The sequence below is a fragment of the Rana temporaria genome, chromosome 1 (genome assembly GCF_905171775.1).
Source record: "Rana temporaria chromosome 1, aRanTem1.1, whole genome shotgun sequence".
In the NCBI taxonomy this organism is placed as follows: Eukaryota; Metazoa; Chordata; class Amphibia; order Anura; family Ranidae; genus Rana; species Rana temporaria.
This window is the reverse complement of record NC_053489.1, coordinates 467,488,699-467,513,493: the sequence shown is the minus strand read 5'-3', so window position 1 is coordinate 467,513,493 and position 24,795 is coordinate 467,488,699. Positions and strand designations below refer to the sequence as shown.

Here is a 24,795-nt window from a genome sequence, read left to right as displayed (position 1 = left end):
TCTTTGGCTTCAATATTGTGTTACAATTTTTGTAATTTTATTTTTCTCTCCTTTGACGCTATTTAGCAGACATCTGTTTTATTTCACGCTGTTTATCATTTACTCAACTGCAGTAGAGTAACCATTGAATTTGTGAAATATAGAAGTTTTGTCTAATCGTCATACATATATATATGTTTATTGACTCTACAGGGCTGTTTAATAATTTTTGTGTAATTTAGAAGGTACAGCATTACCATTAGTGGGTGTTTCAATTGGTTTTCATTATTTTAATGTAAAATTTATTTCTGTCAACCTATACATATGACGACTTTACTACTTTGTATTTATACATGTCTGGTGAAATAAATATCTTATTTTTTAGTCTGTGTTCATATTGATTGATCCTGTATCTTAAAAATATTATCGTTTAAAAATTACTTATATTAAATTATAAATAATGTATATTCATAATTATCGTACAGGAAATTATTCTCAAAAGCACAACAGTGCACTTTTTAAACATGCACCAAAAATGCAGCATGCAGAACTTTTAAAAATGCAAAGCCCACCCAGCACATTGGTGTGAAGTGTTTTTAATGCATTTTTCTACACTTTTGAAACAGCAAAACTGATCAGTGTTAAAGGGCTCTAAAGTCCCATTGGAAATGTCTACATTATTACTGTAATGCTGCATATTTGATTGAAGCACTAGGCCGGGGGTATGTCAGACCAATGAAGACCCAGGCCGTTGCTCTCTACCCTACTCCAGCAGGTTGCTTTAAACCCTTGCTGTAACAAACAGTACTTTATAAAAAAAAAAAGAAGCCACACTTATTACTGTTAAAGCAGCCATACAATAAGTAACTTCAACTGGGCTTTATTGGACAACTATGAGACCCAATGACAGGTCTCCAAAACTTCTACTTCTACTTTTATTTATTCATTCATAATTCAAAGTAGGTTATTACAAAAGGAAGAAAAATGAATATATCTTAGGGAGATATCCCACTCAGTCTTATACTGAATAGATTAAGGGCCAAATCCACAAAGATCGTGCCTAACTTAATTTTTTCCATTTAAGTTACACTGCCTTAAAATTTCTACCTAAGTGCCCGATCCACAAAGCACTTACCTAGAAATTTTGGGCTGTGTAACTTAAATTCCGCCGGCGCAAGGCGTTCCTATTCAAATGGGGGTGATTCCCATTTAAATTAGGCGCGCTCCCACGCCGGCCGTACTGCTCATGCTCGTGACGTCATTTTCCCAACGTGCATAGCGCGAAATTACGTTACGCCGAGCTTTGTGGATTGCGACGGGTCAATAAAGTTGCGTCGGGAAAAAAAAAGATACGGCGGGAAAAAAAAAAGATACGGCGGGAAAAAAAAAATTCAAAATTTAAAAAAAATCGCGTCGCTGGACAGAAAGGTCTGCTTTTACATGGTGTACTAACTTTACACCATGTTAAAGCAGCCCTAATTTTGCGTATGCAAACTAAAACTTACGGAGAAAAAACAAAGCTGAAAAGCTTCGTGGATCTCCGTAAGTGCTAAATTGCATACCCGAGGCGGCATTTTGACACGAAATGCCCCCAGCGGCGGATGCGGTACTGCATCCTAAGATCCGGCAGTGTAAGTCCCTTACACATGCCGGATCTTCTGCCTAACTATGGGAAACTGATTCTGTGAATCAGTTCCATAGTTAGGAACAGGGATACGACGGTGTTACAGCAATTACGCCGTTGTATCCCTTTTGTGGATTTGACCCTAAGTTTTTATGTAAACAATCACCACTTGAATTTTTTGGCAGTACCCTTTCAATACATTGAATAGAGAAAAGGCTGGGAATCTACAGTTGCAAGAAAAAGTATGTGAACCCTTTTGGAATGATATGGATTTCTGCACAAATTGGTCATAAAATGTGATCTGATCTTCATCTAAGTCACAACAATAGACAATCACAATCTGCTTAAACAAATAATTAAATGTTACCATGTTTTTATTGAACACACCATGTACACATTCACAGTGCAGGTGGAAAAAGTATGTGAACCCTTGAATTTAATTACTGGTTGAACCTCTTTTGGCAGCAATAACTTCAACCAAACGTTTCCTGTAGTTGCAGATGAGACGTGCACAACGGTCAGGAGTAATTCTTGACCATTCCTCTTTACAGAACTGTTTCAGTTCAGCAATATTCTTGGGATGTCTGGTGTGAATCGCTTTCTTGAGGTCATGCCACAGCATCTCAATCGGGTTGAGGTCAGGACTCTGACTGGGCCACTCCAGAAGGTGTATTTTCTTCTGTTTAAGCCAATCTGTTGTTGATATACTTCTATGCTTTGGGTCGTTGTCCTGTTGCAACACCCATCTTCTGTTGAGCTTCAGCTGGTGGACAGATGGCCTTAAGTTCTCCTGCAAAATGTCTTGATAAACATGGGAATACATTTTTCCTTCGAATGATAGAAATCCGTCCAGGCCCTGATGCAGCAAAGCAGCCCCAAACCATGATGCCCCCACCACCATACTTCACAGTTGGAATACGTTTTTGATGTTGGTGTGCTGTGCCTCTTTTTCTCCACACATAGTGTTGTGTGTTTCTTCCAAACAACTCAACTTTGGTTCCATCTGTCCACAGAATATTTTGCTAGTACTTCTGTGGAACTTCCAGGTGCTCTTGTGCAAACTGTAAACATGCAGCAATGTTTTTTTTGGACAGCAGTGGCTTCCTCTGTGGTATCCTACCATGAGATCCATTCTTGTTTAGTGTTTTACGTATCGTAGATTTGCTAACAGGTATGTTAGCATATGCCAGAGACTTTTGTAAGTCTTTAGCTGACACTCGCTGCTGTGCTCTTGCAGTCATCTTTACAGGATGGCCACTCCTAGGGAGAGTAGCAGCAGTGCTGAACTTTCTCCATTTATAGACAATTTGTCTTACTGTGGACTGATGAACAGCAAGGCTTTTGGAGATACTTTTTAACCCTTTCCAGCTTCATGCAAGTCAACAATTCTTAATCGTAGGTCTTCTGAGAGCTCTTTTGTGCGAGGCATCATTCACATCAGGAAATGCTTCTTTTGAAAAGCAAACCCAAATTTGGTGTGTGTTTTTTATAGGGCAGGGCAGCTGTAACCAAAACCTCCAATCTCATCTCATTGATTGGACTCCAGTTGGCTGACACCTTGCTCCAATTAGCTCTTGGAGATGTCATTAGTTTAGGGGTTCACATACTTTTTCCACATGCACTGTGAATGTTTACATGGTGTGTTCAATAAAAACATGGTAACATTTAATTCTTTGTATGTTATTAGTTTAAGCAGGCTGTGATTGTCTATTGTTGTGACTTAGATGAAGATCAGATCACATTTTATGACCAATTTGTGCAGAAATCCATATCATTCCAAAAGGAATGAAATGTAAATCTACTGCAAACAACTAAGAAAACCATAGAAGCAACACATAAATAATAATATCAAAAGTCCTTAAATAAATAAACGCCACAAATGGCTTCTTGTAGGATCATTCAAAGTGAATTGGCTACTTTGGAACACAATGAATGTCATCATGAAAATTAAAACTTTTTCTATCTGAAACAATACACCATAAGTGATACCATGAACATTTGAAATATAACTTTGAACCACAACCCAAATTAACATTTATTTTAGTGGGAAGAGTTAGCACCTCTGTTAAATTGTACATGTTGAATATAACAATATATAGGGAGCTTCAGGTCCCCCCAAAATTCCACAAAATAAGTTTAAATACAAAGATGAATAAATAAATACAAACATATACCCAAATCCTTAACTTAAAGTTTGAAAACAATTAAAATAGATTGCCATTTGCAACATGCCTTGAAAAGAACCAGTGCATACAATTATAAGCTCAATAATAATTGGTCAAAACATTGATTTAATACATAAAGCACACTACAGCACCACACTAAATCACCACACAAAAATCATTATGATATCATACAAATATCATTTTACGACATATTTTAATATAATCCATCATAGAAATTCACTTAACAAGGAATCTTGTACCACAATATTACATACACATTTTCAAAATAATCTATTGTTTACTCTGGATGTAGCACTTTTTAACACCAAATATTACTATATGCTGTTCTTGGTCAAAAAATCCTCAAATTATATATCTAAATGTATACACAACATCTACAAAATAACCCTCAATATATTGACCTATTTTGAGTGAATATACACAGTTTTTCAAGTGTAGAGTAACCATTCGATGGTTCAACCAGGTCTGAAGAAATTGTTTGTATTTAACTTTGCTCAGTATCGGTTGCTAAGTTGAGTGTTAATTTGTAGACCTCTATGTTATGTACTGTATATATAATAAGTAGGGATGAGCTTCGAGTTCGAGTCGAACTCATGTTCGACTCGAACATTGCCTGTTCGCCTGTTCGGCGAACAACGAACAATTAGGGGTGTTCGCGGCAAATTCAAAAAGCCGCGGAACACCCTGTTAAAGTCTATGGGAGAAATCTAAAGTGTTAATTTTAAAGGCTAATATGCAATTTATTGTCCTAAAAAGTGTTTGGGGACCTGGGTCCTGTCCCAGGAAACATGTATCAATGCAAAAAAAGTTTTAAAAACGGACGTTTTTTCAGGAGCAGTGAATTTAATAATGCTAAAAGTGAAACAATAAAAGTGTAATATTACTTTAAATTTCGTACCTGGGGGGGGGGGGGGGTGTAAAGTTAGCATGTGAAATAGCGCATGTTTCCCGTACTTAGAACTGTCCCCGCACAAAGTGTCATTTCTGAAAGAAAAAAAGGCATTTAAAACCGTTTTTGCGGCTCTAATGAATTGTCGGCTCTGGCAATTCAGAGATGATTCATTCATAAAAAATAAAAATAAAAAAGCTGGGGGTCCCCCAAATTCCATTAACAGGCCCTTCAGGTCTGATATGGATATTAAGGGGAACCCCACCGTCAATTTAAAAAAAAAATGACGTGGGGTTCCCCCCAAATATCCATACCAGACTCTTCAGGTATGGTGTGGATTTTAAGGGGAACTCCACCCCAAATTTAAAAAAAAAATGGCGTGGAGTTCCCCCAAAAATCCGAGCACGTTAACTTGGCCGGCCGCAGAAAAGAGGGGGGGACAGAGTGCAGGCCCCCCCTCTCCTGAACCGCACCAGGCCACATGCCCTCAACATGGGGAGGATGTCCCCATGTTGATGGGGACAAGGGCCTCATCCCCACAACCCTTGCCCGGTGGTTGTGGGGGTCTGCGGGCGGGGGGCTTATCAGAATCTGGAAGACCCCTTTAACAAAGGGGACCCCCAGATCCTGGCCCCCCCCCTATGTGAATTGGTAATGGGGTACACTGTACCTCTACCATTTCACGAAGGAGGTGTAAATAGTTAAAAAAAAACACACAGACACCGTAGAAAAATATCCTTTATTAATTAAAAAAAAAAATGCAGCGATGTGAATCCACTCTCGGCCCGGCCCCCGCTCCAACGTGGTCTTCTATCCATCGACGGATGATCTTTCCTGTGACGGGTGATCAGCGGTCCAGTCCAGCGATGAGAAGATCCATCCGTCCAGAGCGCAGCAGGCAGCTCCTCTCTCCGCTGGACACAGCCCAGCGGAATGACGCGCTGGAGCTGTGACATTTCTTATATAGGGGAAGCGGCCACCCGTCACGTGACCCCGCCCCCTCTGATGCACCCTCGTACGTCACTGGGAAAGACCGGTCTTCCCCTGATGAAGTCACGTGATGTGACGAACACGCCTCTTGCACTTTTATCTGAGTGGCCGTCCCCACGGATAGTGAAAGGAGCAAGCAGTTGCAGTGAGAAGTACAGGGCGACGAGCTCGGCGCTCGTGGAGATAGGCACCTTTTTCTATATACTGTGTAAGTTATGTAAGTTTACATCTACTTACCCACTACAGAGACCCCTTCATGTGTGGTATCAGGACTATACTCCAGTATTTTTATTGTATCCCTTACATGTATGGTCCACTGCGGAGATCCATTGGGAAGACACACATCCATTAAGAGTTTGAAGCATTGGTATCTGATTTGGCTTTATGTGACAGCCGTGAGGTAAGCTGCTAGGATCACTAATGGTGTGGGCTGCACGCTTCTGGATTCGTTTTTGATGCACAACTTCACCTATTTGGCTTTGGAACTTTTCACTATAGACCATCCATCCTTTCTTTATCAACTTCACTTGGAACCCTGGTCTTCTGTTTGCATTAATCCGGGACTGTTTTGTTTTAATCACTGAAGAAACTTTTTTTTCACTTTGTTCATTTTAATACAGCTCTATTCAGGCTGTATGTTCAATCACTGTCCCTAGGTTGCAAATTTCACTGTGTTTGTACAATTATACTATCTTCCCGCTCCACGGGCTTATTTGTATCCCCACACTCATATCCCCACCCCCCCCCCCTCATCCCCCCTCCCCCTCTCTTTCACAGCGCAGACATCACCACTTTTTTTGCTACAGAGTGCTGCCAAAAAATGGATTAGACACCCGAATGTTGCTAAAGATTCATGCTACCAAATGACTGCTCTCAGGAGAGGCGAAAGATCAATCCAAAAGATCTGAAAACGTTTTAAAATTGCCATTGTTCTCTTCCTGTCCTGATAACCTACAGGCTTATTCTGCACTTTTTCTTCTGCCATGATAACCAGAAGGGCGAACTAGATGTGCATGTTTAAGCATGAACATGACCAGAAAAATCTTTTCTGAATGTCAGATTATGCCTGCACATGTAATCTTCATCTAAGATCCTCCAACAAATGAACATAAAATGATAGGCAGGTTCTGACTTGTCAAAGAGGAGCATCTGTTCTTTCCTTTCCCCATGTCTTGGTCCATTTCATTTTCCTGTAAACCCCTGGAAATCAAAGCTGCAGATGAGCTTTTTTGAGTGCCATAGACAGGGCTTAGTCATTCAACAGATTTGTGTTAATAGGCTAAAGATGAAAAAAAGAAGCACAGCACACAAGCTTTAGATAATTTGTTGATACGTACAATATTAAGATGGTGGTTCCAAGGTACTCAAAGCAAAGGCATTATGTTATGGTGGTGGGCAGTGTTTGGCACAATTATGCTATGGAGTAATTTGCTAAAGTTAAAGCAGAGTTCCACCCAAAAGTGGAACTTTCACTAATCTGTCTCCTCCCCCCTCTAGTGACACATTTGGCACCTTTCGGGATGCAGGGCAGAACGGATACCTGTCTTTGACAGGAATCCTGTCCCCACTTCAGGGAGTCTTGGCCACGGTGAATTACGCCAGCAGCTCGGCTCCCCCCTCCTTCCCCAGGATGAAAACATCAGCTGAGGTACCGACATCGCTGGACTCCAGGACCGATAAGTGTCCTATTTATAAAAGTCAGCAACTGCAGTATGTGTAGCTGCTGGCTTTTAATTTTTGCAGTGGTGGGCGGACGTCCGCTTTAAAGTGATTGTAAAGTCTTGTTTTTTCCTATAAAAATAATAATCATGTTATACTTGCCTGCTCTGTTGCAGTGGAATTGGACAGAGTGGCCCTGATCCTCATCTTCTTGGGTCCCTCTTCTGTGATCCTGGCCCCTCCGTCCTGTTCAGTGCCCCCACAGCAAGCAGCTTGTTATGGGGGCACCCGAGCTGAGTCACAGGTCCCTGTGTCCATTCAGACATGGAGCCCTGACCCAGCCTAGCTCCCTTTCTCCCCTGATTGGCTAGCTGACTTTGATTGACAGCAGCGGGAGCCAATGGCGCCGCTGCTGTGTCTCAGCCAATCAGGAGGAGAATCTCAGATGGCTGAGACACTAATGGACATTGCTGGACAGAGAGGGACCTCAGGTAAGTATTAGGGGGGATGAGGGGGTCTGCTGCACATAGAAGGCTTTTTATCTTAATGCATAGAATGCCTTTACAACCCTTTTAACTTTACTTCAATTATTCATTCACATGCAGGAGAATTTTTCTTTTTTTTTTTTCCCCTGCATGCAACTTATTGTTTAAAACAAACTATACTTAAGCTTATCTAACATTAGTAACTCCTATGCTGTCGTTGTTTCTAAAATTCAGTATGACAGTGTTATAATTGGGTATACACGTTACAGTTACAACTAGCCTTAACATGCTTTTGATTCTCAGGTAACTTGTTAATCAAATATACACTGATCAATCAAAGCTTATAACTGGGAAACACATATCTGATCACATAAATTAATATACTCCAGTCTGCATATGTTGTCTAATGTGTAAAGATGTATCTGCAAAATCTAAAGTCATCTTTGCAAAAAAAGGAAAATTATGTAATACAGTAATTTGCAAGTTTTTGCATGTATTAACTGGGCATGTCCTTGGAAAGTAGCTTTATTAATTCACACATGAAAAGTTGGATAAACATTTCTCTAGCTGACAAGACGAGAACATTTCAACAATGAGCACTTCAGGAAAGGTAAGATACTTGATTTTTAGCTTTACTATATTCCTCTAAAATGTGTTGCTTTATTTATACCATTCTAGGGAATCCAGTCACATTCATAATGATAAACTAGCTGACACTGACTGGACATTTATTACACTAGCCCTGCAAAATTGTCCATACGTTTTTTTCTTTATTTATAACATTTTGGGGAATCCAGTCACATTCGCAACAATAAAGGCATTGACTGTACATCCTGCACAATATCCCTGCAACATTTGTAATAAGTATAAAGAATGGAATGTGAAGTCAGTAAATGTTCAACCCAGTGAATTTGTGTTAAACCTAATATTGAACCCACAAACAAACATTTATTTTATTACAGCTTGACAGTTCTTTGATGTTGTGGCTGCATTGGTTTTCTTTTTTTTTTTGCTTTATTTTTTCCTTGGTAATTCTGCTAGTAAGTCTGTTATTTTTTCATTTTCCTTTAACAACACCAAAATGTCCATTAAAAGTGGCAGTTAGAGGGTTTAGACCAGGGGTGCACAACCAGTGGCCCATGGAGCCCTCTGATGTGGCCCTGGACCTCCTGCTCTGGGATAGAATAGAATAGAATACTGTTATTAAATGTAAGTTTATTACTAAAATCACAGTGTATATATGGGCATATACAAAAATTAGTGTAGTGCTGACAAATAGGATCAACCATCTGTTCATAAACGCACAAATGAAAAGTGAGTCACTGGCTAGCAGTGACAATATGAATATGGTGTGTATGCACACACTATGAAACATGTGAAACTGTATACATATGTGGATAAATGCAATAAAAATAAAACACACAGTGAATTTGTAAATATTAAGCATTAGTCCATAAAGTGTATAAAAGAAGTAAACTTCCAGGTGTAGTGTTTGTAGCAAACCAATCAGATGCCTGAAACAAACTTCTGGTCAAGTAGTTTTCAAGTAGATAGTAGGGTACTCTTACCGAAAGTAATGCACATACATGCCATACGACAGTGAGTGAAACAAGCTCTAAAACCTTTGGTTCCTGGTGCTGCAACGCTGGAAACGTACTACACTAGATGCGGTATTGCGGCTCTATGAGACCGACCAATGTTGGACAACTGTCAGCCACGTGGATCCAAAGGATAATGGTGGAGTAGATCCAGGAATGGTCACTGAGGCCCAGAACGTAAAAATGGAAAAATAAAAAAGGCTCCGTATGGTTGCATTGTATGATATTTTTTACAATAAACCGTATTTGGTTTGACCTGCACCATTTTTACGTTCTGAGCCATGGTGGGCCTCCATTTTGTTTGTAGCATTTTAGCCCTTTTATAAATAGATTAATTTGACATTTGAAACAAAGGCTTTTTTTTTACAATCAATTTTATTAGGTTTTTAACTACAGTAAGATACGAACAGGTATCACAAAGGAAATAATCAACAATGCACTTGCATAAGTCACCACTGGCGTGTGTATTCAATAGCATAATACAGTACAAAGAACAACTGGTTGTGGGGGGCACCTTCACAGGTTCGAAAATAGGCAATTCAGGTCTTATCAAAACTAACATACAGTACAATGTCAAGAGGTTGCAGACAGAAAGTAATGCCATCCATTAAAAAATGGAAAAATAAATAAAGAAGGGAAAAAAAAAAATAATTACACATTATTCAGTGGCATTAAAGGAATGTGCATGCCTTGTGACAAATACCAAGTATAATATGCAATAAAATGACACAGCCTATACTCAATAAAGCTAAAACCTCACAAAACATGAGTCGCCTAACATGAAAAACAAAATAACTCTTTAAAAGAATTGCCCGTTTTCGGACTGGGTATCAATTGTCCATATTTCATATAGTCCAATATTTCATATTAATATTACACCGAACCAGCGCAGATATCTTTGAATTTTTTCATGTTTATCCAACATTCCACCTCCATAATGTCAGTCACCTCCCTTTTCTATTCTGGGACTGCAGGGCTAGTAGTTAGAAACAAAGGTTCTTAATATTAAATATTGTATGAATTTTTATTTATGACTTGTAAGTAAAACCACTTAATTGCTTACAAGAAGGTTGGTAAATATATGATCAAAACCTGTTATGCCTCGTTCTTCATCCAATTCCTTAGATATCTTTGTGTATATTATTATAATGAAAGTTTTTGTGCAGTAATTATGGCATACAAGGATTATTTTACTATAGTATGCTAAATGGACACTTTCCTTCATTTCTCACACTTTAAAATGTATCTCAAAAACACAGATTCACCACTTCACATCGGTGAAAATGCAGTGTTAGCCCAGGTTCACACTGGCCTGCGGGAATGAAGCTGTGCGAGTTCAGCTGAACTCACGCAATTTCACTCCTGCTTGCCAGTCCCGATTTTGGCCGCGATTACAGAGACATCTGTGCAGGTTTCTGTAGTACAGAAACTACTTTTTGAAATCAGTGCAGCACCGCAGATGCAACGTTGCACCGATTAGGACGGTGCCATTGCCGGCAATTGCCGGAAAATGCAGCCGATTTGACATGCAATTTGACATGTCAAATCGCACCATTGTGAACCAGGGCTAAAGGTGTTCTGTGAACGTGGGGAAAAACGTGTGGGAAAAATTCAGGGAATGCCACATACACATTCATACTGTACTGCTGATCTCCTGCATTGTCTTTGCAGCCATGACCTGTCCACACACACTCACTCCAATAGCCATTTGCAGTCTCAATCAGAACTACGTGTGACAGGGTGACAATGCAGGAGCACAACTGGGAGACAGGAACAGAGTGTTGTTACCCTATAGCAAGAGGCGTCTGAAAAGGCGTCTTGGCTGGATCCCCAAGTATTATTTTACTTCAAAATCTGCAGATTAAAAAAGATTGAAATGTATTTGTAAAAATTACATGAATGTGTGGCAATTCAAAAACACAGGGGGGTTCTAAAGCCTGAAGCTGTTTTACCTTAATGCATTCTCTGCATCCTCCGAGAAGAGGAGAATCAGGGCTGCTCTGTGCAAAATCATTGCACAGAACAGGTACGACATGTTTATTATTTAAAGAAAAGCGAAAACCCAAAAACTAACGTTTACAATCACTTTAACTTTATATTCCTATTTACTGCATAAATAATAAACTCTTTGACTATTTGTCATAACTGGGTCTATTTAAGACTGGGAGAATGTGTATTATTCTTACCGTAGGTGTACAAAGCCTATTGTATTAGAGTGTACACCTCAAACCAAAGCTCAAACACACGTGCATGTGTGGGTATGTATATTTGTATATATATATATATACAGTATATATATATATATATATATATATATATATATATATATATATATATATATATATATACACACTTTTTTTTACAATACAGCTCAGCATATGAAGGTCCGCTGTTTTGATATGCCCTCGCCACCTCCTTCCCCAACAGAACTGGCTTTAAAAAGCTATTTGCAAACAAACTGTTCACCCCAAAAAAAACACTTACCTCAGCCCCAGCCTCCAACACTTCTGGGAGCTCAAGTTCATGATAATGCACTCTTCTAAAAGGCTGGGGTGTACTCTCACAAGATTTTGAGCTCCTCACTTTGCCAGAAGGCACAGAGCATCACCTGTGGCTCCTAAGAATGTTGGAGATTGGGGGTTGAGGCAAGAAATTCTCTTTTTTCAACCAAGGGTTTGTTTATAAATCGTTGCCTTTTTTTTGTACATTATAATGTTTTTTTTAATTTGTCTGCTCAGTGCTCACCTCTATGCTCTAGCTGCTGCCAACCTGCTGTTGCCCTCCGTTCCTGTCCCATGAAAGCAGAAGAGAGCCTCCTGGCAGGCGGGGATGCAGATGTACTTACTGTAATTGACCTGTAATTGGAACTATAGAAGCTGCTTCGGCAAATGCATCTGGCTGCCTGGGCTCCCGTTTACTTTGCATGTTTCACAGGTTCTTTCATACAAAAGAGTCCTCCCGCTCAAAGCACAGCCACTGCCACTTGGGTATATTTGGCAGAGATGCCGGATCTGAGTTACGGCAGTTCTGACATAAGAAAGCCCATCACAGAGGGGTGATTAGGGTGTGCCAGGCACACCTGGCACACGCCTATGCTTCTTACAGTTGCTTCAATTGTATATTATACACGCCAAAACTTATCGCCCAGTACGTAACCACTAGTTGCAATTGTATATTATTCATCAGAACTATTTATCTTGTATTCAACTACAAAAATGTGATGCATGTCCACTTCTAAGGAAAGGAAAAAAAAAATATGCAAAACCATTCACTTGAGAGAATATCCACATAACCCAAAAGGACAACTTAAAGAATTGAGAAGTTAATTATAATGCTTAAAAATAGAAAAGTTAAGAAAAGTAAACAATAAAATAATAAATGAAAAAGATACCCCGAGGTAAATATAGGATGATGAAAAGAACACAATGGATGTCATAATTCTCCTTTAAAGATCAATTTTAAGAGAAAAAAATAAAAGCAAATTTTTCAGAAATGAAATATACTGTTTTCAATTTTTCAAATGTGTTTTTTTTGGGGGAAAAAAATGTTTCATGAATTAAAAAAAAAACTAGCCCAATTTTTTGTAAAATGTGAAAGAGGATGTTATGCCCAGTAAATAGATACCTAACATGTCACGCTTTAAAATTGCACACACACAAAGAATGGCGCCAAAATAGAAGGTATTGGGCTTGAATTATTGCTCTCAAGCCCCATACACACTATCAGTTTTCCTGCAGGTTTTCTCTTCAGGTTTACCAAAACCATGTAGTGCAAGGGCCTGCCTGATTGCATACAAATTGAAACTCTTGAGGTTTGACCTCATATTAGATGGTTTTGGTAAACCTGAAGAGAAAACCTGCAGGAAAACTGATAGTGTGTATGGGGCTCTAATGTTCTTGGCAATACCTCAAATGTGTGGTTTGAACACCGTTTACATATGCGGGCACGACGTACGTATGTGTTCGCTTTTGCGTGCGAGCACGCAGGGACAGGGCGATTTAATTGTTTATTTGTTTATTGTTTATTCAATTTTTTTTACTTTTTCCCTTTAATCTTTTTTTTTTGTGATCCCTTTTATTCCTATTACAAGGGATGTAAACAACCCTTTAAATAGGAGTAGTGCATGACAGGTCCTCTTTACAGAGAGATGTGGGGTCTTTAAGACCCCACATCTCTCCTCTAGGCTGGAAAACCTGAGATAAAAAACAAACAAAAAACTATCTCAGCCTTACCAGCTAAAAAACACAGCAGTGTTTACATCTGTCAAGGCCCAGCCTCCGAAGGTCATAGAGGTGGCCGGGGACCATCTGGTCCTTGGTCAGCCCTATGGTAAACATGTGAAGTATGGTAGCTGCGCTGTGGGGGAGGGAATGGGAAGGTGGAAGTGAAAAGGGAATGCAAAGTAAAGGGATCGTGGGTGAACTTAAACAGTGAGATAAAAAAAATATATATATATAATGTATCTGATGATACTACAATGAACAATACAGATGAAAGTGAACAAACACCTATAATCCTGTAAAGATTTATCAGTGAAAATGCAAAGTAAAATGGCTACTACATATACAAACTCCAAAAATAGTATAAAATAAGTGGAAAAAAAAGTGCAAAACTATCAAAAATCACACATGTGATAAAGTCCTGTCCATAAATAAGGATCAAATCTAGCAGTTCAGTAATTCCTCCACAGAACAGTGTCTAGATAAACACCTCCACCAAAATTGCAATATGCACAAATGAAATCCTCAGTGATGACACCTCTGATGTGCTGGCAGCTCACCTCACGGCTGCTTATCCAAACAGCTAACCGAGATCCTGATCGCAGCTGGATGTGTGGGCTGATAAAACACCTCCTCCTGACTCCTAAGACAGCTCTCAGCGGCCAATGTGTTTCCATCGAAGAGAGAAGATATATGCAATGCATATAGCATGACACTGTGGGGGTACCTCGAACAGGTAAACATTTGAGAAAATGCACTCACATGAATGAAAGGACAGCGGGCAAAAATCCACGAGTGCCGAACTCGTATCCCCCTCAGAGTTTCAGCTATACAGGTGAGAGTGTGATCTGATCCTCATACGTCCAAATGGCAAGGCTCAATGTATCATGGGAGCATTAAGAAGAGCGAAAAAGAGACCATAGCGTGACTCTATATAATGGATAAATTTAATAAAAAACAAATAAAAAACTCACATTTAGGTAGTGAAGTAAATTAAAACATCCACGAGCGCCGAACTCGTATTAAAACTTCAGACTCTGTCTGTACCCGGTGGTCCAATCCCTACGTATCGTCACATCACGTGACTTCATCAGGGGATAACCTGATATGAAGGGATTGGAGTACCGGGTACAGACAGCGTCTGAAGTTTTAATACAAGTTTGGCGCTTGTGGATGTTTTATTTTACTTCACTACCTAAATGTGAGTTTTTTATTTGTTTTTTATTAAATGTATCCATTATATGGAGTCACGCTATGGTCTCTTTTCGCTCTTCTTAATGCTCCTATGATACATTGAGCCTTGCCATTTGGACGTATGAGGATCAGATCACACTCTCACCTGTATAGCTGACACTCTGAGGGGGATACGAGTTCGGCACTTGTGGATTTATGCCCCCTGTCCTTTCATTCATGTGAGTGCATTTTCTCAAATCTTTACCTGTTCGAGGTACCCCCACAGTGTCATGCTATATGCCTTGCATATATCTTCTCTCTTCCATGACACACATTGGCCGCTGAGAGCTGTCTTAGGAGTCAGGAGGAGGTGTTTTATCAGCCCACACATCCAGCTTCGATCAGGATCTTGGTTAGCTGTTTGGATAAGCAACCGTGAGGTGAGCTGCCAGCACATCAGAGGTGTCATCACTGAAGATTTCATTTGTGCATATTGCAATTTTGGTGGAGGTGTTTATCTAGACACTGTTCTGTTGAGGAATTACTGAACTGCTAGATTTGATCCTTATTTATGGACAGGACTTTATCACATGTGTGATTTTCGATAGTTTTTCACTTTTTTTCCCACTTATTTTATGCTATTTTTGGTGTTTGTATATGTAGTAGTCATTTTACTTTGCATTTTCACTGTTAAATCTTTACAGGATTATAGGTGTTTGTTCACTGTCATCTGTATTGTTCATTGTAGTATCATCAGATACATTTTATATATATTTTTTTATCTCACTGTTTAAGTTCACCCACGATACCTTTACTTCGCATTCTCTTTTCACTTCCACCTTCCCTCCCCCACAGCGCAGCTACCATACTTCACATTATTATCACTTTTTCTTTTAGGATCAGATCCACAGGTGCTGCTGCAGTCCCCCCCCCCCCCAGTCCATCAGACAGCGCCAGAGTGCTCTATTTCTATATTACCTATGGTAAACAGCTGCCGGAGGGCACTGTCACACTTTAAATGAAAAAAAAACACAATGGGCCAGATTCACAAAGAGATACGACTGTGTATCTCCTGATACGCCATCGTATCTCTGACTTAAACTGGTCGTATCTATGCGCCTGATTCATCGAATCAGTTACGCATACATATGGCTAAGATCCGACAGTGTTACACTGTGTTACACCGTCGGATCTTATTTTCAATTTGAAAATGGCGCGGGGGGCGTTCCAGCTGATTTACGCTGAATAATATGTAAATTAGCGAGATACGCGAATTCACGAACGTACGCGGACCCGACGCAGTGTTGTTACGACGTTTCCGTAGCGGTTTTCCCTGGGTATACTTACCCCTGCTTCTATGAGGCGCAGCCAATGTTAGGTATAGCCGTCGTTCCGCGTCGAGTTTGAATTTTTTTACGTTGTTTGCATACGCCGATTCAGAAACCCACGTGTCGCAAGTTACGCTCACGTCGAAAACCACTGACGTCCTAGTGATGTCAGTGGGAGCAATGCACGCCGGGAAATTTGAACAGAAGCTTAAAAATGATGGGACATAAATCATGGCAATCACAATTGTATTCTACAAGGCCTTTGCTTTCAGGCAATTCATAATGTTGTAAGTGCCTTTAATATTTAAAATATGTGCATTTTATGTGTGAAAAAAACAAAAAAGGGCTACGGCAAAAAAAGGGTCGAAAATAGCTCTTGCCATCATTGTAGCAAATAAACCCACCAATTTCTTGTAGTACCATACAGTAAAACACCACCTGTACTGATCCCATAAATTGAATGTATGTTTTGTCTATAGATTATAAAATGCAAAGCGGCTGTGGCTTGGGCCCCAAATCAGCCACTGGTGATTGAGGAGATCGAGGTGCAACCACCAAAAGCAGAAGAAGTTCGTATTAAGGTCAAGTTTTATCTTTTTAAAAAAAAATGTATTTTATTATCTATATTAATCCAGTTATCTGTTCTTAGTGCTGAAAACATGTAGTAAGATTTGTAGCTGGACCTTCTATTACCATCACTGGACTTCCTATTGTGCAGTGCGCTCCCTATTTTGAACCAGTATCCAACCATAGCTGCTAAAATACAACATTGTACTCTGATTTGCCAGTGGATGGTGGGGTGTGGGACATGGCTCAAAGGGCTCTACTTTTATCCTCCCCCTGAACTCTCCGGATTCTTTTCCCTTTCTGCAGTGGCACAAACCTCACTCCTCAACACATACACATATACTGTAAGAGGTCACCATCTCACTCTGTACAAGTTCATGATTTCGTTATGGCCCAAGCCTCTGTTTCTTTCTGTTGAAAGACCAGAGCACAGCTGCTTTGGAGATACATAATGTGGGAATTTTTTTTCTTCCTTTTACATCGATGCGTCTATCTCATTGCCTTTTAAATGAGCCCCAATAAATCTAATTTTTAGCTTATGAATCTATTTTCACCCATATAACTTATTCGGTAGTAATTCTAATGCAGGGACGTGCAGTCAGGGGAGGCAGGTAAGGCAGATCCGCACCTGCCATGTATATGTAAAAAAAAAAAAACTTGCTTCAAGGGTCATAGCTCTGGGACCTAAGGTCACAGAGACCCCAAATTTGGAGGGTGTGTAGCCTAAGTCCTAAAATTGGGGCTCCTATAACCTATGGTTCGAGAGATACGGGGCTCCTTGCGCAGCCTGTCAGAAGCTACATACAGAGTGGCCAGTTTAACCACTTAAGGACCGCCTAACGCCGATATATGTTGGCAGAATGGCACGGCTGGGCACAATCACATACCTTTACGTGATTATTAAATGCCCAGCCGTGGGTCGCGGGCGAACGCAGACCCGTTCACTGCCGGAGTGCCGCGATCGGTCCCCGGAGCTGAAGAATGGGGAGAGCTGTGTGTAAACACACCTTCCCCGTTCTTCACAGTGGCGCTGTCATTGATCATGTGTTCCCTGATATAGGGAAACACAATCAATGACGTCACACGTCCAGCCCCGCCCTCCCTACAGTTAGAAACACATATGAGGTCACACTTAACCCCTTCAGCGCCCCCCAGTGGTTAACTCCCATACTGCAATTGGCATTTTCACAGTAAACAATGCATTTTTATAGCACTTTTTGCTGTGAAAATGACAATGGTCCCAAAAATGTGTCAAAATTGTCCGATGTGTCCGCCATAATGTCACAGTCACGAAAAAAAAAATCGCTGATCGCCGCCATTAGTAGTAAAAAAAAAAATCTATAAAAATGCAATAAAACTATCCCCTATTTTGTAAACGCTATAAATTTTGCGCAAACCAATCGATAAACGCTTATTGCGATTTTTTTTACCAAAAATAGGTAGAAGAATACGTATCGGCCTAAACTGAGGAAAAAATGTGTTTTTTTATATATTTTTGGGGGGATATTTATTATAGCAAAAAGTAAAAATATAGTATTTTTTTTCAAAATTGTCGCTCTATTTTTGTTTATAGCGCAAAAAATAAAAACCGCAGAGGTGATCAAATACCACCAAAAGAAAGCTCTATTTGTGGGGAAAAAAGGACGCCAATTTTGGTTTGAAAGCCACGTCGCACGACCGCGCAATTGTCAGTTAAAGCTACGCAGTGCCGAATCGCAAAAAGGGGCCTGGTCCTTTACCTGCATTTTGGTCCGGGTCTTAAGTGGTTTAATACAAGCTGCCACACTCTGTTTGCAGCAGACTGAGAGGTTAAAGTGGTTGTAAAGGTTCATTTACAAAAAAAATAACAAACATGTCATACTTACCTCCACTGTGCAGTTCCTTTTGCCTCCTGTTCTGGGGTCCTGTGGTGGCTCTCACGGCTCCTCCCCGCAGTAGCTAACCCCCTCTGGGAAGCTCTCTCCCAAGGAGGTTACCTTGCGGATGCTCTCCAGTGCCGCAGAGAGTATGACTCAGCCCTGCCCCCTGGATTTGATTGACAGCAACGGGAGCCAATGGCCACGTTGCTATCAATCTATCCAATCAACGCAGAGACTCCGTGGAGAAGAGGACACCGGAGACGCGCAGAGCAGGTGAACTGGCTCAGGTAAGTAAAACAGTGGGGCTGGGGGGCCCGTGATTGCCAGGTGTTTTTTCACCTTAATACATAGGATGCATTAAGGTGAAAAAACACAAACCTTTACAACCCCTTTAACCTCCCTGGCGGTATGATTCTGTCTGGAATTACGTACCAAAAGCGGTACAATTATTTGCAAGGAAATTTGGCGTTTTATACTGTAGGTCTGTAATTTTTAGGAATAACTCACTTAAATCTGACCAAACAAGAGTCTTGTAGGCATCCCGGGTATGATTTTTTTTAAAAAACAAAATTATAAATTATAATATAATAAATAATTATAAATAATTATAACAAATAATAATATAATTATAATAAAAATTATTTAATAATGTAATCAACTCAAAATCACTGAAATTTGCTCAGTTGCAGAATTGTCGCTGTCATTACTTTTATTTTTTTATGACGTATTTCCCCACAAATCGCTATCGCACAATTCTGCAAGCGATTATAATTTATTATTGCTGTTTTCTAGCTGCTCTAAAACCATTTTTGACATAAAGGGACACTTTTGGACAATCTACAGTTTTCAGGCAGAAAGAATAGTTTTTATTATACAAAAGAACATGCAGGGCACTGGGCAGACCACTAGGGACAAGGGGTGTGTGTATTTTTTACATACAGTACTGTAATCTATAAGATTACAGTATACTGTGTGTATTGTGTTTATTTACTTTTTTGAATTTGGCGCCGTTCTCCGCCCCCGTGCATCGTAACGTCGCAGGGAACGTAGATCGGTGGCACACGGGGACACTGTGAATCGAGCGAGGAGGTCCCGCTCGCTCATACAGCGGGGAGGCATCGCAGAATCCAGGGACAAGGTGAGTAACTTGTCTGTGGATGCTGCGAAGGTAAGCCGCGCCGCTGCACACTCTGCACAGCTACCCCGAGCGTGACTCGGGGATACCGATCGCAGCATGAAAAAAACACCCCGAGTCACGCTCGGGGATACCGCCAGGCAGGTTAAGCTCACAGTGCCTCTCCTCACTTCTTGTCAGAGGCACTGAGCTCAATGGACAGCTTGGAGTCTTGGACCAATGGTAAAGTACCATTAGTCACAGCTGTCCAATAAAAATGCTGCAGTGGAGGCACGCCTCTCACTGCAGTCTCATAGAAGGGGCATGTGTCTAAAAGACACATGCTCCCTTCCATCACAGCCCTCTTAACTACAAGAAAATACATGTGTTTATGTGTAAAAGATTTACACACAATCCCATGTTTTTTTCACACAGATAAAGCGGTTGTATAGTCATTTTTATAACTTTTACTATAATAAGGCTTACCTGTAGGTAAAAAAAAATATCTCCTAAACCTGTAAAGTTTAGGAGATTTTCCCCTTGCAATGAGCCGCTGACCTCAGGTTATACTGTAACTTCAAACTTCAGTAATTTGTCCGTTAAGACCCCTGCTTGAGTACAGTTTTTGAAAATATAGTAAATTACCTTAAAAACAATATATAATAATTATTTGTATATTACTTTTTGCTAGAAAATTACTCAGAACCCCCAAACATTTTATATAATGTTTTAGTAGGCACCCTAGGGAATAAAATGGTAGTCGTTGCAACTTCTTATGTTACACGGTATCTGCGTAGCAATCTTTCCAAACGCGTTTTTTTGGGGGGGGGGGGAAACAGTTTATATATATATATATATATATATATATATATATATATATATATATATATATATATATATATATATATATACATATACACACAGTATAAAAAAATAAAATAAATAAACCCACTAAAAATAACCCGATTTTTTTGTGTAATGTCAAAGATGATGTTACACCAAGTAGACAGATACCTAACATGACATGCTTTAAAATTGCGCACACTTGCGTAAAAATCTCCATAGGCGACACCTTTAAATTTCCTTACAGATTGTTAGGTAGATTCACGTTGATTGGCCTAACTTTAGGGCGGCCTAGCCTAGCCTTTTTAGGCTACACGGCCGTAAATTCGTTAGGCTAGTAGTGATTCACAATCTACTTACCTGCTAATCTACGGCGGTGTAGCCTAAAACGAGCGGGCGTAAGGGCGCCTAATTCAAATGACTTGGAGGGGGGCGTGTTGTATGGAAATGAGGCTTGACCTCACGTTTTTTGACGTTTTTGGACACTGCGCATGCGCCGGGCGACTACATTTTCCAGTGCGCATTGCGGCTAAGTAGGCCGTACGGGCCTATTGATTTCGACGTGGACGTAAACGACGTAACTCCCGATTCGCGGACGACTTACGCAAACGACGTAAAAAATTCAAACCTCACGGCGGGAATGGCGGCCATACTTTAACATTGTTATTCCACCTCATAGGTGGAATAACTTTAGGCCGCCTTACGGAAACAACGTTAATCGATGGCGTAGGCCTGGCGTACGTTCGTGAATCGGCGTATTCCCTCATTTACATAATCTACGCCGGCCGCAATGGAAGCGCCATCTAGCGGCCAACAGAAACATTGCAAGCTAAGATAGAACGGCGCAAGCCGGCCTATCTTAGCTTTGTTTAAGTGTATCTCTGTTAGAGAATACACTTAAACAAACGCCGGCGTAGATTCAGAGTTAGGTCGGCTTATCTACTGATAAGCCGGCCTAACTCTTTGTGAATCTACCTACACATGTCTAGAGTTACAGAGGAGGCATGTGTATCTGGCTCTGATACTAGCCAGTGCCTCACCAGCCACTGACCTCACCGCATGTCCCTGTTCTAATGTTAGCCAAACACTCCACAGTTTCTGGAAATGTATATGTATAGTACATTCATTTGGTAATCAAATTCGTCTTTTGTTATTTTTTTTCTAAATCTTAAAATCTTTCTTTATTTTTGTTTTCTATTATGCTTAGATGGTGAGCACCGGAATATGTCGGACAGATGACCATGCAATCTGTGGTGAATTTCCAGGGTTGAATTATCCTGTTATTTTAGGCCACGAGGGAGCTGGAATAATTGAAAGTGTTGGAAAAGGAGTAACTGGATTAAAACCAGGTATTGGCTACTCCTCTTATGGATACACATCAGAGCGGAGTAAGAGCCTAGGGGAAGCTGCCCATGGCTCTGAGGTGTATTATTATAGCAGGTAACTGGAATCTCTCCCCATCAGCTGCCTGTCAACAATAATAAAGTGGATGATCGCTGCACATGGGATCCAGGGCACCTTGCAGAAGACACAAGGTAGATGCCCTGGGTGCCCCACACTAGCGCACCCATGCAAGGTACATTAGTAACTCCCAGTGTTGAAACTCATTCCTTCGCTGGAATCCAGGTTTTAAGTCCAGATCCTCAGGACTAAAGGATTTAATTGCCAGGGCAATCTTGTGGAATCTGGAACAGTTTGGAGGTATGCACTGCCAAATCTGTTTTCTCATACCCTGCCAAGGATCTAGCATTTTAAAAAGGAGGTCACCAAAGGTAGATCTCATACTTCTGTAATGACAGGTGTAGCTTAACCACATCAATACAGGGCACTTTCACCCCCTTTCTGCCAAGGCCATTTTTACTCAAATTAATTTTTAATCATTTTTTTCACACAAATAAAGCTTTCTTTTGATGGTATTTAATCACTGCTGGGTTTCATATTTTTTTTACAAAAAAAAGAGAGAAAAATACATAAAATGTAAAAAAAAAAAAAAAAAAATCTTAGTTTATGTCAGTACATTTAGTAAATAAGTAATTTTTCTCCTGATGGGCACTTCTGCCGCTTTACTGTAATCAGGCACTGTTGTGCAGACCAGAAACAAGATTAAACAAAAGGTACTGTACAGATCTAAAATTTAAAAAACTCCGTTTTAACCATTTTTACTGTTGTTAGTATGATTAGGCTAATGTGGAAACTAGGGTGGAGCTTCGCTTTAATGTGCTGGTGGCACTGTGGCTCCTAGATCCATAGGATGCTGTTCCGGTGTTTACCAGATGGTGTCTCTTGGCAGCCAGAAGATCATCTCATTTAATCAATCATCTACTGATGCTTGTTGCAGGATGTGTATTTAAGTCCTGCCTATGCTCTTCATTCCTGCCTTGGTGTTCTGTCTCCATGTGCCCCTGACCTGCGTTCCTGTGGTCCTTCATCCTGCTTATGGACCCTGATCCCGACCCTGCAGCCTAATCCCTTCCCACCTGCTTTCCCCGTCTCCTGTTTTCCTCTCCCTGTCCTATCTGGCTCCCAGCTCCCTTTGCTTGATCTCCCGTGTATACCCCTGGCTCTGTTACGATTACGCTTTGCAATCCCTGCTTGCTGTATATACTTCATTTGGGCAGTTGTTCATTGTGTGTCACTATTTTTAGTTATCTGGTTGTATTACACAGTTTGGTATATTGGAGGTGCATTTACATTTATGTTGTTCACTTATTTTTAAATAGATTATATTATTTTACACTACATTTGCGCCTGGTATTCTCTGTGGCAGTTCACACAGTTCTGGTCACACCAATTCCTGACACTTAATGCATTCTTAAGATAAAAAGACTTCTCTGTGCAGCAGACCCCCTCAGCCCCCCTAATACTTACCTGAGCCCCCTCTCTATCCAGCAATGTCCACAAGTGTCTCAGCCATCCAGGACTCTCCCTCCTGATTGGCTGAGACACAGCAGAGACACCATTAGCTCCTGCAGCTGTCAAGCAAAGTCAGTTAGCCAATCAGGAGAGAGAGGGGGCAGGGGCTGAATCACAGCTCTCTGTCTGAATCTACACACAGAGCTGCAGCTCGGCTTGGGTGCCCCATAGCAAGCTTCTTGCTGTGGGGACACTCAACAGGAGGGAGGGGCCAGGAGCACAGATGAGGGACCGGAGAAGAGGAGGATCAGAGCTGCTCTGTGCAAATCCACTGCAACAGAGCAGGTATGACATGTTTATTATTTGTATAGAGAAAAAAACGAGACTTTACAATCACTGATTCAATCTACTGTACCTAGGGGTCTCTGTCTAAACACATTAAATTGCATTTTGGATCAGCTTTGTTCATAGTACATTGTAGTGGCTGGTTGCTTGCACTTTGATCTATATGTGTTGTTACTTTTTGTGTGCATGATTTATATTTTCATATATAGTATATATATACTGTATATTGAACAGTATTTTACAATATATTGTTGTTAGGTACAATTTAACCACTTCAGCCCCGGAAGAATTTACCCCCTTCCTGACCAGAGCACTTTTTGTGATTCGGCACTACGTCGCTTTAACTGACAATTGCACGGCCGTGCGACGTTGCACCCAAACAAAATTGACGTTCGTTTTTTCCCACAAATAGAGCTTTCTTTTGGTGGCATTTGAATATCTCTTCGGTTTGAATTTTTTGCTCTATAAACAAAAAAAGAGTGACAATTTAACACAAATACATACAGGCATACCCCACTTTTAAGTACACAATGGGGTTTATTTACTAAAGCTGGAAAGTGCAAAATCAGGCTCACTTCTGCATAGAAATCAATGAGCTTCTAAGGCCTCGTACACACGACCGGTTTCATCGGCAGAATCTATCAAGAAACTTGGTGGGAGAGCTTTTTTGCCAAGCAAAAAAGAGAGCAAGTTCTCTTTTTCATCGACGGGAGTCTGATTTGGCTCGTCGTGTTACTCGTCGGGCTGGTTTTCGACGAGAAACTCGAGCGTGTGTATGCTAAGAAACCCGCGCTTGCTCAGAATAAAGTATGAGACGGGGGTAAAAGTAGCATTTGTAATGGAGAGAACACATTTTTCACGCTGTAACAGACTGAAAAGTGCAAATCGTCTCTTACCAAACTTTTACTTAACACGCAAACACATGAGATTAGAAAAAGCAGCCCCAAGAGTAAATAATCCCCATTGTGTACTTAAAAGTGCCTGTATTTTTGGTAAAAGAAAAAAATCGCAATAAGCGTATATTGGTTGGTTTGTGCAAAAGTTATAGTGGTAGATTCAGATAGAATCGTCTATCTTTATGCC

The 24,795-nt window shown here is 40.4% G+C and overlaps 1 protein-coding gene across 1 annotated transcript in view; it reads left to right on the top strand.

Annotated features, from left to right (window-relative positions):
• Positions 1-8,210: 8,210 nt before the first annotated feature.
• The window catches only part of LOC120917228 (alcohol dehydrogenase 1-like), a 53,692-nt gene continuing 37,107 nt past the window's right edge, over positions 8,211-24,795 (top strand). Inside the window, exons 1-3 of the mRNA XM_040328366.1 lie at positions 8,211-8,422; positions 16,611-16,712; positions 21,722-21,863. Of these exons, the coding sequence (XP_040184300.1) occupies positions 8,405-8,422; positions 16,611-16,712; positions 21,722-21,863 (262 nt within the window). The 5' untranslated portion in view covers positions 8,211-8,404. The remainder of the gene's footprint in view (positions 8,423-16,610; positions 16,713-21,721; positions 21,864-24,795) is intronic.